This window comes from Nicotiana sylvestris, chromosome 7 (assembly GCF_000393655.2).
Source record: "Nicotiana sylvestris chromosome 7, ASM39365v2, whole genome shotgun sequence".
Lineage (NCBI taxonomy): Eukaryota > Viridiplantae > Streptophyta > Magnoliopsida > Solanales > Solanaceae > Nicotiana > Nicotiana sylvestris.
The window spans coordinates 19,529,821-19,545,015 of NC_091063.1; the positions used below are offsets into that span (position 1 = coordinate 19,529,821).

Genomic DNA, 15,195 nt, shown 5'->3' on the forward strand with positions numbered 1-15,195 from the left:
TACTTTTCTTGGGCTGCAGTAGTTTTCAGTGACAGCAATGGCAAAGAAAGAAAAAAAGAAAGAGCCTTAGACAAAAGTGCAAAATGCCAACAAAAGAAGAAATGACCATTTCCTTTCATAGTCCTGAGAAACTTTAAGTAAAAATATCCTCTCCCCTTAAAATAGAGTTGTCTTCATCTAAAAGGCTTTTGATTTACATGGCAAGGACGCTTTTTCTATGCCATCTTTTTAACAGCTGATCGTAGACAGGAAATGAGAACAACTTCCAATTAAAGTAATAGAGAACCAAGATGGTTATGTACAAGACTAAACAACTCTATAACCTTGAAACATGCAGGCCAACCAGATTGCTGCCAGCTCACAAAAACTTGCATGCTTTGACTAAGAATATGTTTCGGCCAAGCTACTCTCTTCAAGTTGGCTTTATCTGTGATGATGCTAAATATATGCTTATAAATCAGAGGCTTCTAGCTATACTCGCGTATTTGCATCAAAATCAGATAATAATGGAGGAGATGAACCACTCCTTTTGCTTGGCAATGGAGTGTTGAAACGAGACTGGCGTTTTGTTGGGACGAGTGAAGGTTCCAGCTTCCCATCTTCACTGGCTGCATCACTCTCAATATCTTCTTCACCTTTGAAAACAGGGTGGATATAAGCATCCTGAAGGTACTCTTTCAAATTGAAGTTTGGCTCCCTTGTACGTTCTAGCGTATCTTTCATCACTGCTTCCTGATATTGATCAAGAAAAGTATGCCATAGGAAGAAAAATCATCAACTCCCTCAAGTTGGCCATAGATCATAAAAGGAAAAAGGAAAAAGCAATAGACAAAGCTGCAATACCTGTAATGGATATCTGATGAAAGCCGGCTCATAACGACCTTTGCAGAACAGATGGAACCAAATGGTTAGTACAGGGAGCGTAATAAGCAGTGGAGTTGAATGAGAAGCTCCCTTTGTACTTAACAATCCCATTAGAAGCAATTGAGAGACTATGAGCGCGGTTATGATGCGCCCATGCACATCAGGCCAGAATGCTGCAGCACTTTCATACTCCTGGTTATAGACATTTATAATCTACAGGTAAAACATAACATTATAAATCAGGTTTCCAAATGTCCACATAGAATTGCAAAATTATCTCTACTGTGCACATAAATTAGGGGAAGCAAACACAAAATGGCCACATTGTGGTGATATATAGATGCCTAACATACTATATTGTTAACCTAGAAACAACATGAAATACATGAAAACTGAGGAGAGCTGATCATGCAGTAAATGGAGTCCTATTAGAAGCCTCAAGACAGAGGCAGATGTACTTCAGAATTATCATCTTACAGCAGGCGGAGCCAGGATTTAAAGCTTATGAGTTCAGGATTCTAACCATTTTAAGTTACTGGGTTTTAAATTAATAATTTTTATATATTAAATAGATTACAGAGTTTGGACTAAAGTTACTGGGTTCGACCGAACCCCGCACCTCGGTCTCCCTGACAACTTACAAGTGCGCATAAAATCATGTATAATGTGCACCTAGAAGAAGTACCATGCCAAAATACAGGCAGAAACGTCACTAACAAAATACAAAAAACAGTAATGAAGTTCTTGAATTGATTTTTGTTCCACTGAAAGAAGTCCTTCTGAAAGAATTAACTTATCAAATGAAAGATCTCTTCAAAAAATAAGCTTTACCTGATGACGATATACAACATATGCCAGGCCGAAAAATACTATGATGAAAGGGAGCAGGATTGGCGACACAACAGCATAAACAAGGCCAAGCAAGAAATAGAGCTGTATCTGAGGTTCACCAGTGTTGAACCCGAGACTTCCTGGATCCATTGCCTCTTCTCTGTCCTTCTCAGTCTTCACCAGGAAGAAGTTTTTCAAGTGAAAGAAAATCAATGGCTTCAACCTAAGTATCTCTCCAGCGACTCCTGCCCATCCATCAACCATTATGTAAGTTATGAAGAAGGTTGCCTTCATCGGAATGGATACACCAACTGTCTTCGGTATTCTGCATCAGAAATCACTCAACCTTTAGTTGTATGATCTTTCATAATCAGCAAGCGAAACAGAGTGGAACATTTCCTGCTCTTCTTTATGACATTAGGATTAAAATGGGATTGACAAATGAAATAGCAGCTGTATCTAGAAGTCAATTTAAGAAGTGACATGCTGGAATGAGACATTCTGCATTAGAGAATTAAAGATGAAATTCTTGAGGACATACTCATTTGCTGACTGATGCATGAAATTATTTAGCTGCTGAAATGCCGTCCCAGTAATGATGCTTCCAAGAAACACATTAACAAACTGAAAAATATAATATCTTGTTGCAGATCTCCTCTCAAGAGCTGATATGGAGCTAAATCCTTCAAATTTTGACATCAGCATCAATATTGAAGGTAGGAAGATAAGGAAAATCTTCAACGCGATTCCAGGGAGGAACCCCTGGATGAAGGATTTTACAGCTTTACTGCATGAAAAACATCATTAGGATAAATACATACCTTCCAAGTTGCCAAAACTGGTATTCAAAAACTATATAAGTTGTCTCAAATGAATTGGAGAGGAAATAGTGTGAAGAAGAAGAGACTCACGCTTCAATCAATGATTTCAAGAAAGGTAATGCTTTCTCTATTCCCTCTATATTAGCAAGGGACTGTACAAATGCAATTGGGATCATGAAAAAGAAGGTAAGGAAGAAAAATGCCACAGCAACAATAAGCCTCCTGATTGACAGCGAAACATAAGGAATTGCCAAATTATCCCAGTAGACGTCACGGGGCTCCGGAGCCCACTCAGTTAACCACAGCGTTGGATTTCTGGCTTGTTGTGTTTGTGCACAAACAGCAGCTCCCCATCTTGTTCTGAAGGAAACAAATGCTGCTGGCATAATAGACTTGGAGCTCCCAATAATATTCGTTCTCTCATCAGATATCTGACATATGCACAATCCAAAGTGGTGATGCGTGAGGACCGTTATAAGGAATTTTACAAAATAATCATTAAATACTGACACCCGAGGATGTAGCTATCACTAAAATGCCAAAGAACTCTCCCTGTAAGTTGACGTTCAACCAACTCATCTGATTTACCTCATATTTTTATCTCATCTGATTTACCTCATATTTTTATAGTCTATCTGTCTTGATCACAAATTTCTGATAATTTTTTTAAGGTTCGGAATTCCCAATATAAGAATGCAAGAAAGACTCTTCCTCCTAAAAATGTTTAATAAATTACACAGTTGCAGTACACAAAAACGTCAACAATGTAAAAAAGATACTGTTGGTACCTACTTCTTTTGACAGCTTTTCAATTTCAGAAGTATAGTAATCAATTGCATCAACGGTCTTGCCGAATAAGCCTAGAAAACCAGTCTGCTTAATAGAAAAGATATTCCTCATTGGGCGTTAGTACTGAGATGTGAGAAACAGAAATTTCTCCTCAAGATCACTAGCTAATACCAAAGCAAAAATAAACTAATAACAATACCTTTGATGTGGGCCTTTTGGACAGATTTCTAGTATACTTGAGTTGATAATAATCAAGCCAATTCTGCTTTTTCTTCTTCTCATTGACTAGCGCTGTTAGCTTGTTGGCATTGTATACAACCTACACATTATTTAAGGGGAAAAGAAAATCATCATTAGACCGACTCCTCCTGCACTATCGGTGTTATAATCAGCAGCTCTAATAAATAAGGTAGCTAGTGCAGAAATGTGATGTAAAGGTAAATGGAAAATTATCTAGAATTTGATTCTAGATAAATGTGACCACCTCATCCCAGAACCAATATTATACTAAATGAAAATAAAAACAAAAAGTAGCAGAAGTTCTCTATATGTTCTATTGGTAAATAAATCTCTAATACGACTCCAAAACAAGAGATGACATTTATCATGCGCGCAATAGACAACATATTCTCAAAGTATCAGATAAACTAATAGGTGGTAAACTTCTATTCTCCCTTGCCTACATTGAACTGTCAACAACACCTTGTTCTTCACCTTCTAATTCATGCCATTATATTCCTTCATGCATATTGGTTATTCAACATGTTAAGAGCTAACACTACAGAGTCCTTTTTAGGGGTCATTTGGTACAATGGTGCGATGGGATAACTAATCCCACCATTTTAGTATAAACTTTATCCCGGGATTAGCTTATACCCAAATCAAACATGGAATAAAGTTAATCCCAAACTTTATCCCGGGATTATTATTCTTTTCCCATGTACCAAACGACCCCTTAGAGGTCAGTATGATAGCAAAAGAGAGAGAAACTATGCATAAACTTTGACAGACAGAAAATGTTTTAAATGAGAAGATAGGTGTTTGAATTGCAACCTGATTAGTTAAATAATGATCTTGATGGTTGACCATGAAAAAGTGCTCCACTAGCTCACTCACTGATTCATCGGGATCTGGTGGCACATTTCGGACAAGTACCTGGGCAGGGCATAGTAATCGTAAAAAACATGCATAAGTCATACTACACATCACTTTAACACATTAAGTTAATTGTTGTATAGCATTGAATGAGAAGAAATTAAAGGCCAAAATTGTTGGAAGGTGAAGTTTTAACCCCCAAAAAACTAAATGTTAATCTAATGTCTTTCTAATAAGGTGGTTATTGTTGACAAAGGGAGAGAGATGACCTTGAAAAACACCAAGCATAGCTCATATTAATTTACAGCGTCAAGCTGACCCACAATAAGTCGAATTCCTAGATGGGATATGCTGAACTTAAGTAGCCTTTGCATCTAAGCATGCCCAAGTTATCTAAGTCCCAGGATCAATATTAAGTTTTCGCTAACAAATACACAATTATATTAAAAATATTAAACTATATACTTTTCTCTTGCTGTAAAGCAAATTGATAGCCAACCTAGGCCTAAGAGAAAGCAAATACTACCACAAAGATTGTCATCATAATAGATCAACTAGGCTTATGGTTCTTACTGTAAATTGATCTGGTCGTCGACGTTCAGATGCAAGAAAATGCAACCTCATTGATGCAATTATCGCATACTCCCTTTTCAACACATAGCAAGTCCAGAAAGTAAAAATGTAAGCCATAACCAGATGGGTCCAGAATCTGCAAGCAGATGTTCAAATACTTAAACGCTAGAAAGTTATTCACTTAAGCAGGACAACAGCACCACACAAGTCAGAAAGAAACCACCTACACCACTCCCCAGAAAACATGCATGTGGAAGTCTAATGTCCTTAATGTGTACCTAAAAGTTGAAAGATATTTAACATGTCATCATTGTGTTTTATTGTTAGTGAATCTTTAGTTCCTCTATATTGACTCCCAGAACATGAAACCTTATTTTATGCATAATGGAGAATCCGACAACGGGCAATTACACTGGTAAAACAGCAAACTGTCAACTGGTAATTTTTCTTTTCTGTATTTAAAGGTCCCGTGTGACTTAGAACTTTCTTTTCCCCTTATAAAATTAAGACTTAAAACTTGTTTTCCTCAAGTATCGTATTGGATGACTTCCAAGGCTTAGTTCTGATAAGGATGTTGTACTTTCTCCCATTCCGCAGTCACTGTTATTACTTGTAACCAATCTTACGTCATCAAAAAAGAACTTTCTCTATTTCCGCAATCAATAACTTCTACAAGCATGATAAGTCCTATAGTTTTTAGTTAGAGCAGAAGATAATCAATATAAAATGTACATAATGAATTGTTGACCAATGAAAGTACCCAGACTAGTCTTTTTGCGGCCATCTGTAGTGAGATGTCTTAAAGATCTTTTGATGCACACAGAAGGAATCTCATTCTGCTAAGACACCTTGATATCTCCATACATGCATAAACTGATGTAGACACTCTACTTTATGTGAATACGATATGTTAAATATGGCTAAGGCTCATATGCTGCGATTTCTTTTCTTCTTTTACTGTATGCTTCCATGTCAAGTGGTTTCTCAGCTCTTACATTTGACTGGTTTTGGAAGTTTTAAAGTAAATCTCCTACGAATCCCCTTCAAATTACATTTATTACAAGATTACGATACTTTGAATACTTTACAGATGGAACCAAGCAATGAGCAGCTTCCTAATTTTTAAGGGCTTGACAAATATCAAGGAAACTGAATGACATTGGTACACTGAAAAGGAGCATAAGACATAAGTGAAACCAGGAACATCTTTAGAATTCTCAAAGAAAACTAACGGAAAAGTTAAAAGGAAAAAAAAGCCTGTGAATTTCAGAAAGAACAATTGCAAACTATACAGCAATGAGTATTCTGCTTACCTCTGTGATCCCAGAGGAATATTTGAAATTGAAAGCTTGTCTAAGTCACTGTAAGTCAAATTAGAAAGCTCCAATGTACGGTTGGTCCAATTAACCGGAACCATGACTGAGAAAGCAATAAAAGCAATTGGGACAAATATTTTAAGCCTGCATTAAACCAAAAGGAATGTACAATGAAACCCAGAACGGGGCACGAACGAACAACTACTCATTAAGCTATTAAAGACATATATTCTGGTTTTTTTATTTCACAAGCCTTGGGATTATTGATATTAAGTATGCTAAAAACAGAGATAAGAGACAGACGCTATTGGTTATCTAAAAGGACTCTGATATGGTTCCTAAAAAGTTGAAACAATAGCCACATCATTAGGCAGAATTCTTCAATGCCAAAAGAAAAACTGTTATGCTAATTTGAATTAATTATCTACTCAAATTGTTTACTGGAAGTACATTTATCAGCAATAGGTTACAGCATTACTCATTCCTCGAGGTATGATATATGATTAGCCACGCAATATCGTAGTTGCAGATATTGATCTGTGCTAAATATTTTCATTCAAAATATAGAACTATTACATTTTTAAGTGTTCCAAGTGCTGGAGGTCTATTTTCGAAATGATTATCATCATAAAAGACTATTATAGCAATTTCTTGAAAAATAAGTAACTTCTAGATATTTCTGTGACCAAAGAAAAATGTAAAAAAAAAAAAACTGTTATATGGCATAAGAAGACATATTTATGACTTTTCGTAATAAACATGGAATATAGAAAGGAACTATAAGCAAGTCATAAGCTATCTAAAAACTTGAAACATGGTAATCATGACTCAAATAAGATTCCAATGTACAGGGGATAATTATAATATACACAATAATGGTAAAGTTCAAGGTTCATGAATCAAGACTCAATAGTATGTCGGTAAAAAGAGGTCACTGCCTAAAATTCTCATCATCATATTCCCTAGTCCGTGCTCACAGTTAAGATTGGAGTCCTGGGCATAATGTGACAAAGATATGCTGCTCCATAGTTATACCCTAATACAGAAAATGCAAAACAAGAAGAGAAAGAGCCAAGTGAAGATACCCTATCAAATAAATCCTCAAGTAGACGGCAGAGTCCAATCCTGCGTGGTCAATAAGTTCTGGTTCTGGCATTTGCAATGCAGCAGGCATCCAATTCAGAAACTTCAGGTATGCGCGAAAGTCCAAGTTGACAAACTTGTTGACAATTGTACCCGAGTGCAAAGGACTGCTTCTTAAACCCTTTAGGTACCATTTTGGGAAGTATACCCTATCATTGACAGGTTGTATTCGAAGGATTGCAAATGCAATTAAAAACACACATGCACTAAGAATGTTAATAGCAGCCGCAACACCTATATCACTTAGAGTGGCCATGTTTCTGCTTCAAAGTCTTGTCTGCAATATTAGAACTCTTAGTGAGATAAACATGTCAAAGTGGAAACCTATCAGAAACAATACATAACATATATTTGAATCAATTTTCAACAATGGGATTAGTACAGTACACATAGTAAATGAGAAAACCTTCATTCCAAACAAGAAACTAAGCTATCCCCATGTTCAATTATTGTGGAGGAAATATTTCACGAGGATAAAATTGCAGTCCAACAGCCCACTTTTACAGTTTTGAGATGAGATGCTTGGTCTTTAGAGCAAACTGTCCCCCTTTTCATTGATAACAAAAGCAAGATCTCTACATTGATTCTCAGTAAAATGCTTTGCCAACAGCAGATTGAGAAAAATAATAGAGGTTTCAATGGGACCTTAATAAAGAAAGCCAAAGGAAAGCGCAAAATTTATGAATGCACAAAGATAACTCATGAAATCCCTAAACAAGGGCAGAAAACTCATAGCCAATGCATGAACAATAGCCAAGGAACTCATGGATGAGGCATGAAAAAACCACTGCTCTTAAAAGTAATCACCATAACAGTCTAGCCAACTAAAGTTATGATCACGTTTATTTATAAAAATAGAATTGGATAAACCTATACTAGCTCCTTTTGCTATCTATATTTTCACAGCGATCCTTCTTAACCCTCACTCATAGTATCTGAAAGGAGTGAGTAGTTTGTGTCTGTGTACTCACATTGTATCGTATTTGACAATAACCAACCATACTACAAGTAAACCACATTTCTTGAAACAACTTGTTTAGTCAAACTTTCATGAATAACATATACATATAACTCTCCTTTTCTCACATGTTGCAAAGTAGTTGGTCCTGGATTATGCTAATACATTCATAAAAGGGGAGTTATGGTTCTTCAGTCCAAGGAGCTAGCGCTAAGCTTTAAGTTAAAATTTACATAAGTTTTAAAGAAGGAACAATAGATTCATAACAGCTTGAGATGGCAATGACTGCCACTACCTGTGATCGCTGTTGGATCCATCACTGACTAACTACTATATACAAACATATAGAAATGGATCAACTCAAATTGACCAATCTAGGACTTGCTTCAGTGTCATCATACACCCGAAATATAAGGGCCTCTCAACACACTGGATGCCTCTCAAGGTTCAATTGTGTCATGAACCTTGTGGCAGTTATCTAAGCATATTTCCAATTGTGAGATGAAGCAATTCACCACTAAAAGAAACAGCTTAGGCAATGCAAATGTCACTCTTATTTCCTTTGTGGACTATTCGTAAACTTCCTGGATATCCAACCCACTTATCTTCATACACTTCCCTTGGCATTCAAAATTGAGACCTCATAAATCCACCTTTCACACCTCATCCAATCGAACCATCGTAGATCAACATCCTATAAGGTCATGAATCAAGACTCTTCCTCGAGTTTACCATCATGTAAATTTAGAACAAAACACAATTAAAATGTACATGCCTGAAAACTGAAACTATCTTTCAACTGTCAATAATTTCAAATTGTTCTATCCAATGAAGTTTTCCTACAAGAATTAAATATTAGTTTTTCCAAAACAATACAAAAGGCCCCCTAGCTAACATATTCCAGGACCAAAAGACATTCAATTGAAAGTTGACTATCACCAAAAAAGATTCCAGCTTTACAGTATTTTGTTTTGCTCCTATATTCTTCTATTACCCCATTGGTACTGAAAAATTCTAATAAGTAAAAAAAAATGAACAATGTGTACAACAGAAAAATCTGAAACAAAATCAACCCAATTCTGGAACTAATACGAAGTGGCAGTATTTTTCATAGCTCCTTCAAAAGATGCAATCTTGGCACTACACATAATGTACACATAGACAAGCTAAAAATAGAAAAATGAACAAACAGACCATGACTTAAAACTAAGAAAAGGGTGTAGAGATTCGTACTCAGTGACTGATGAAAGTACTTCTTGGACTTGCCAAAGGAGAGAGAATTCTTTCTTATCAGAAAATGGAACTGTGGATTAAAGAATTCAAAAGGACAGTTGAATAGAAGATCAACAGTGTCTGTTTTAATAATTAAAGAAAGATGATAAAAGCAGAAACTGACAAAGAGAGGTACATGAAAAAAGAAACATCTGAAACAATGGCCTATTATGGGGGCAAGGTGACTTGAATGTGATCTGTTTGTAAAGGAAGTATATTAATGGAATTGTTTAATGTAGTAAGAGAGATTTTCTTGCTTTTATTGGGTTTTTTCCCGTTTCTTTTTTTCATCTTTTTTCTATAAAACTTAATGTACCATTGGGACCATGTGCAGTAACGGCTACTTTCATGAATTGCAGCAAACTTCTATCTCTAGATACTCCCCCCTCCCCCCCTCCCCCCACCCCAAAAAAAAAAATCAAGAACAATTAACTTAAATAACCGTTTATTTAAGCGCCACACTTAGAATGCGTTTGGATTGACTTTAATAAGTGATTTTTCAACACAAATAGCTTTTAATTATTTTTTCAACTTATTGCTTTTAATGACTTGTTAAACAGTTTTTAGCTTATTTTAAGCACTTTTTGACTTTGCCAAACACTTAAAAAGCTAAAAAGAGCTTAAAAATTGATTTGACCAGCTTAAAAGTCAATCCAAACATCCTCTTAAAATAGTTGACGGATGTATAATATATGTATATATAATATATGTATAATCATATATAATTTTTGTATAATTTATATATATTGACTAAAAGAAAATAGTAAATTCGAATGACTATTTGTGTAAAGATCCTTTAGAAGAAAAACCGCTTACCTATTTAAGTAAACTTGTTACAGGTAATCTGTATAATTAGGTGTAAATAATTTCATGAAATTTGGATCTCTTTATTAGGAAAAAAAAAAGGCATTAACTTTTCACAAATCTAGTACATGTATCTATTAATATGAGATTCATTGGAGAGTTACATTGTAATGCGTTACAATTTTTAATATCATCATAATTAGTATTATTGTGATCAAATGGTATCGAAAAGTTTTATTTTAATTTTTTTTATTAATAGGGGTGACAATTTTCATAGTTAGACCTTAGTCATCAAATTATTGTTCATGTATGCTTTTTGGTCTATTAGAGTGAGTTCATATTCGTGAAACACGTGTATGTAAATTAGTCATCAGCTATTGTTTGAGTATGCCTATAAATTTACTAAAAGTTGACATTTTTGTACATGAAATGTTGACTTTTATTTTAATTTTTTTGGTGTGGTCAAAACTATACCTATATGTGCCTCTAATATTGAAATGTATTAGTAGATGTGATGTATTACCAACTTTTTCATGCCTTTGGCATACTAATATTAAGTATTAAATCCACTTTTAAACTTCTTACACATGATAAGAAAGTTTTAAGTGAAAAAAAAAAAAAAAATTACTGTCTGACCAGATTTTCGTCGAATTTTTATTATTTTATTATCAATTTAACTAGTGAATTAGTTCGTGCTTCGCACGATCCATTAATGAATTTTAAAAATAATTTATTTTTAGAATTAATTAAGACAGAAGAATTAACTTTTTCATGTGTATGCATATAAAAGTCAATTAAGTAAATTGATAAAATTGCAAATATAAGTAGTTGGAATTGAGGACTAACCTTTACAATTGAGGAAAACTGAATATTGAGTCGTAAACTGATAAGACGAATATAACAAAAGTTGGAAATAACCATCGTCAAGGTTTTATTAGCTAGTCAGCTATCTTTTTGGTTTTAACAGTTTCTTTTTAATTAAAAAAATAGCATCTAAAAATTCAATTAAGATATTCAAAGCATTTGAGATTGCGTAATACACTGAGGGGAAAAAAAGAACTTATAATTAATTTATGAAAATGACCAATGTATAAAAAACTCTCAAAACAAAGAGAACAGTTTAAATAGTTCCAACTTCCAACATTATACAGGGACTAAAAAAAGAGTAGTACTACCAAATAAAAAGAGGCATTTTTCATCTAGTCAGAACTTCTTTTTGTTTTCCTTTTAGACAAATTTTTTGCTTATTCAAAAAGCCAAAAAAAAAAAGTAAAAAGGAGCAGTCTGGTGTTAATTAACTATTTTACGCTTTAAGACTATTTTATAAGAATGGTTAACTTATGTGAGTTTGTTTAAGCGTTAATTAGATGGACTAGTTGTTTAGTAGGTTAATGACGTATAGATATATATAATTAGGAACTTTTTAAAACCAAAAGGTCAAAAGACAGAAAAGAGACAGGTCATGGGCCATGTGTCTCCACAGCATCACAATCAAATCGATGCTACAATTGTCTCTGTACAGATATAGTCTTCTACGTAGACATGGCTTATGTAAATTATTATCCTTGTAGTTTGTTTTATTTATGATTTAACGTATAAACGAAGACATACACAACGGACAATATACTGAGGGTGAATACCACAACTACAATCAGTAGAATGAGTAAAATGTTCATTAGGTGACATTCTACCTATTGAGACGTTAACATCAACAATATAACATATCGGGGGCAGAGGTAGATTTAAGATTTCTTCAACAAGATTGCACCACTAAAAAAAATTAGAAAAAGAAGTTTAAGCGGGAATCAATTCCTATTCCTCAGGATAAACAACTCAATATTCAACCAAGTGTACCATTTAATCTTTTTGAAGTATAGGTGCCAACGGATAATATTACACTAATTCTAGAAAATATGTATATAAAATACCTAGTTTGACAGTGAGACCATGAGTTCACGTGCGCCATAATTGGGGCTAATAAATCCGTCCCTGATCTAGTGTAATCTCACAAGTGAGATCTGAAAAGGGTGGAGTGTAAGGCTGGTAAACGGTCCGGGCCCGGTCTCAAACGGGCTTCGGGGCCGGGCTTAAACAGTTCGGTCTCAAACGGACCTGATCTTCGTGGGTCGGGCTTAAACTGACCCGGACTTTATGGGTTTTTGGGTGTAACCAAACCGGGACCAGGACCGTGTAGTAATGGTCCGGGGCTATGTGGGCCGGGCGGCTCGGGCCTAAATGGGCCTTGACTATTTTTGTTTTAAATTTTTTTTATCTAAGATAATTTCTTGTAAATTATATCGCTTATATATATATATATATATATATATATATATATATATATATATATATTATATATATATACTTTATACATTGCTTAAATGTATATATACAATATATGTGGGGCTATTTATTTGTTTAAACTTTTTATTTAAGGCATTTTCCTGTAAATTACACTATATAATTGTGATTTAAAATTTTTTAATTCAAATTTAAAACATAAAATATTGTAAAAAGATATTCAAATGAATGCGTTATAATTTTTATTATTATAACATTAAGAAAACATGGTCCAATCTGTCTTAGCTCCCCCCACCCCCACCCCCAATGGAATGAGCACAACCAAGATGCTAATACCACCATTGAGAAGAAAAAGAAACTAATCATGATGTGCCAAAATACAAGTTACATATTAATTTTACATGGTATCTCTTACAAATTTCATAAATCCATCAAGATTCGGGGGAGCTTCCGTTGGTGGTGGTGGAAAAGAAGCTTGTTCATCACCGCTTCCGGGCGAAGCTGCTTCCTCCGTAAGTTCAGCTAGCATTTCTTCGTAAGCTTCGTCTACCTCTAGTTGTGATTCAGCAAGTCCAAAATTTCTTCGTTCCGAACGGATCCAATTTCTGAAAAGTACTGATTTTTCCAAGCTCTCCCTCATAGATACTCTATAATCACCGAGTTGTAGTCTTGCTTGACTGAAAGCGCTATCTGATGCCACTGTTAAAGCTTGAATGGTTAAAATATCTCGGGTCATCCTTGAAAGGACCGGAAAGTGTTTTTCTTTGCCATTCCATCATTCTAAAAGATTAAATGAGCCGTCGGGATTTACCTGCTCAAGTCCCCGTGACAAATAAACTTCAAGCTCATTTAGTTGTGAACAATCACTAGTGGTACAACCTTGAGAACCCCTAAATTCGGTCCAAAAACTAAGTGTTTTTACTCATGTAGTTCTTTTAGATAATTGAGAACTAGAAGAAGAAGGAGTTAGAATATCTGGTCTAGCATTATCTAGTGCAATTTAATACAACAACAACAACAACAACAACAACAACAACCCAGCGTAATCCCACAAGTGGGGTCTGGGGAGGGTAATATGTACGCAGACCTTACCTCTACCCCGAGGGGCAGAGAGGCTGTTTCCAGGAGACCCTCGGCTCAAAGAGGCAACAAGAGACACTATATTAGTACTATCAATAGACTCATAATAAAACAACATAAAGTACCATAAAATCCATAACATAACATAAATACCATAAAAAACAAAGTAACAACAATATAAGAGATATAGGAAATACGAGAAAGATGTAAGGTATTAATACACAGGAGATAAAGCCCATCATCAGTAGTTGATCAATAGCATCCTAAGACTACTTCCTAACTGGCTAGTCTCACTCTAGTGCGCTGTAACAAAGACATCACAATTTCCCTAACCTACCACCTTAATGCTCGATCTCCACAATTTCCTGTTTAGGGTCATGTCCTCAGTAACCCTAAGTCGCGTCATATCCTGCCTGATCACCTCTCCCCAATACTTCTTAGGTCTCCCTCTACCTCTCCTCGTACCCACCACCGCCAGTCGTTCACACCTTCTCACCGGTGCATCAGTGTTCCTCCTCTGAATGTGCCCGAACCATCTGAGTCTTGCTTCCCGCATCTTGTCCTCCATGGGGGCCACACCCACCTTCTCTCGAATATCTTCATTTCTAATCTTATCCTTCCTTGTATGCCCGCACATCCACCTCAACATCCTCATCTCTGCAACTTTCATCCTCTGGATGTGTGAGATCTTCACCGGCCAACACTCGGTCCCATACAACATAGCAGGCCTAACCACTGCCCTATAAAATTTACCTTTCAGTAACAGTGGCACTTTCTTGTCACACAGGACTCCCGTCGCTAACCTCCATTTCATCCACCCCACCCCTATACGGTGTGTGACATCCTCGTCGATCTCCCCGGACCCCTGAATAAACGACCCCAGGTACTTGAAACTACCCCTCTTAGGGATGACTTGAGAATCAAGCCTCACTTCCACTCCCGCTTCCGTCGGCTCTGCCCCAAATTTGCACTCAAGGTATTCCGTCTTCGTCCTGCTCAACCTGAAACCTTTGGACTCAAGGGTGTGTCTCCAAACCTCTAACCTCTCGCTGACGCCGCGTCGTGTCTCGTCGATTAGGACTATGTCATCAGCAAATAGCATGCACCATGGCACCTCCCCTGAATATGATGTGTTATAGCATCCATCACCAGGGCAAATAGGAAAGGGCTGAACGCAGACCCTTGATGCAATCCTGTAATAATCGGAAAATAATCTGAATCGCCTCCTGCTGTCCTAACCCGAGTCTTAGCTCCATCATACATGTCCTTAATCGCCCTAATGTAGGCAATCGGGACCCCTTAGCCTCTTATCTAGTGCAATTTAATAAGCACTATAAATAGTTAGAGCATT

At 35.9% G+C, this 15,195-nt stretch overlaps 1 protein-coding gene across 4 annotated transcripts; it reads right to left on the reverse strand.

The window, feature by feature from the left end:
* Window positions 1-80: 80 nt before the first annotated feature.
* On the reverse strand, window positions 81-9,902 carry LOC104222770 (CSC1-like protein At3g21620). 4 transcript variants are annotated; one of them, XM_009774059.2, is made up of 12 exons: window positions 9,624-9,902; window positions 7,375-7,709; window positions 6,287-6,433; window positions 4,974-5,109; window positions 4,359-4,460; window positions 3,505-3,624; window positions 3,309-3,389; window positions 2,607-2,947; window positions 2,237-2,482; window positions 1,696-2,020; window positions 844-1,077; window positions 81-732 (listed from the first exon to the last, which is right to left on the reverse strand). In XM_009774059.2, the coding sequence occupies exons 2-12, from the start codon at window positions 7,686-7,688 to the stop codon at window positions 472-474; spliced, it is 2,307 nt and encodes a 768-aa protein (XP_009772361.1). In that variant the 5' UTR covers window positions 7,689-7,709; window positions 9,624-9,902; the 3' UTR covers window positions 81-471. The 4 variants fall into 4 exon arrangements, with proteins under 4 accessions (XP_009772361.1, XP_009772365.1, XP_009772362.1 ...); XM_009774063.2 differs by lacking the exon at window positions 9,624-9,902 and adding an exon at window positions 8,686-9,559; XM_009774060.1 differs by lacking the exon at window positions 9,624-9,902 and adding an exon at window positions 7,839-8,676.
* Window positions 9,903-15,195: the final 5,293 nt, after the last annotated feature.

Excerpts from the sequence above, each read along its gene's own strand:
- LOC104222770 (XM_009774059.2), bottom strand. The coding sequence starts at position 7,688 with ATGGCCACTCTAAGTGATATAGGTGTTGCGGCTGCTATTAACATTCTT. Across the intron at positions 6,434-7,374 it reads TTGAGGATTTATTTGATAGG|GCTTAAAATATTTGTCCCAA; the intron begins GTATCTTCACTT and ends GGTTTAATGCAG. Across the intron at positions 5,110-6,286 it reads ATTCCTCTGGGATCACAGAG|ATTCTGGACCCATCTGGTTA; the intron begins GTAAGCAGAATA and ends ATCTGCTTGCAG.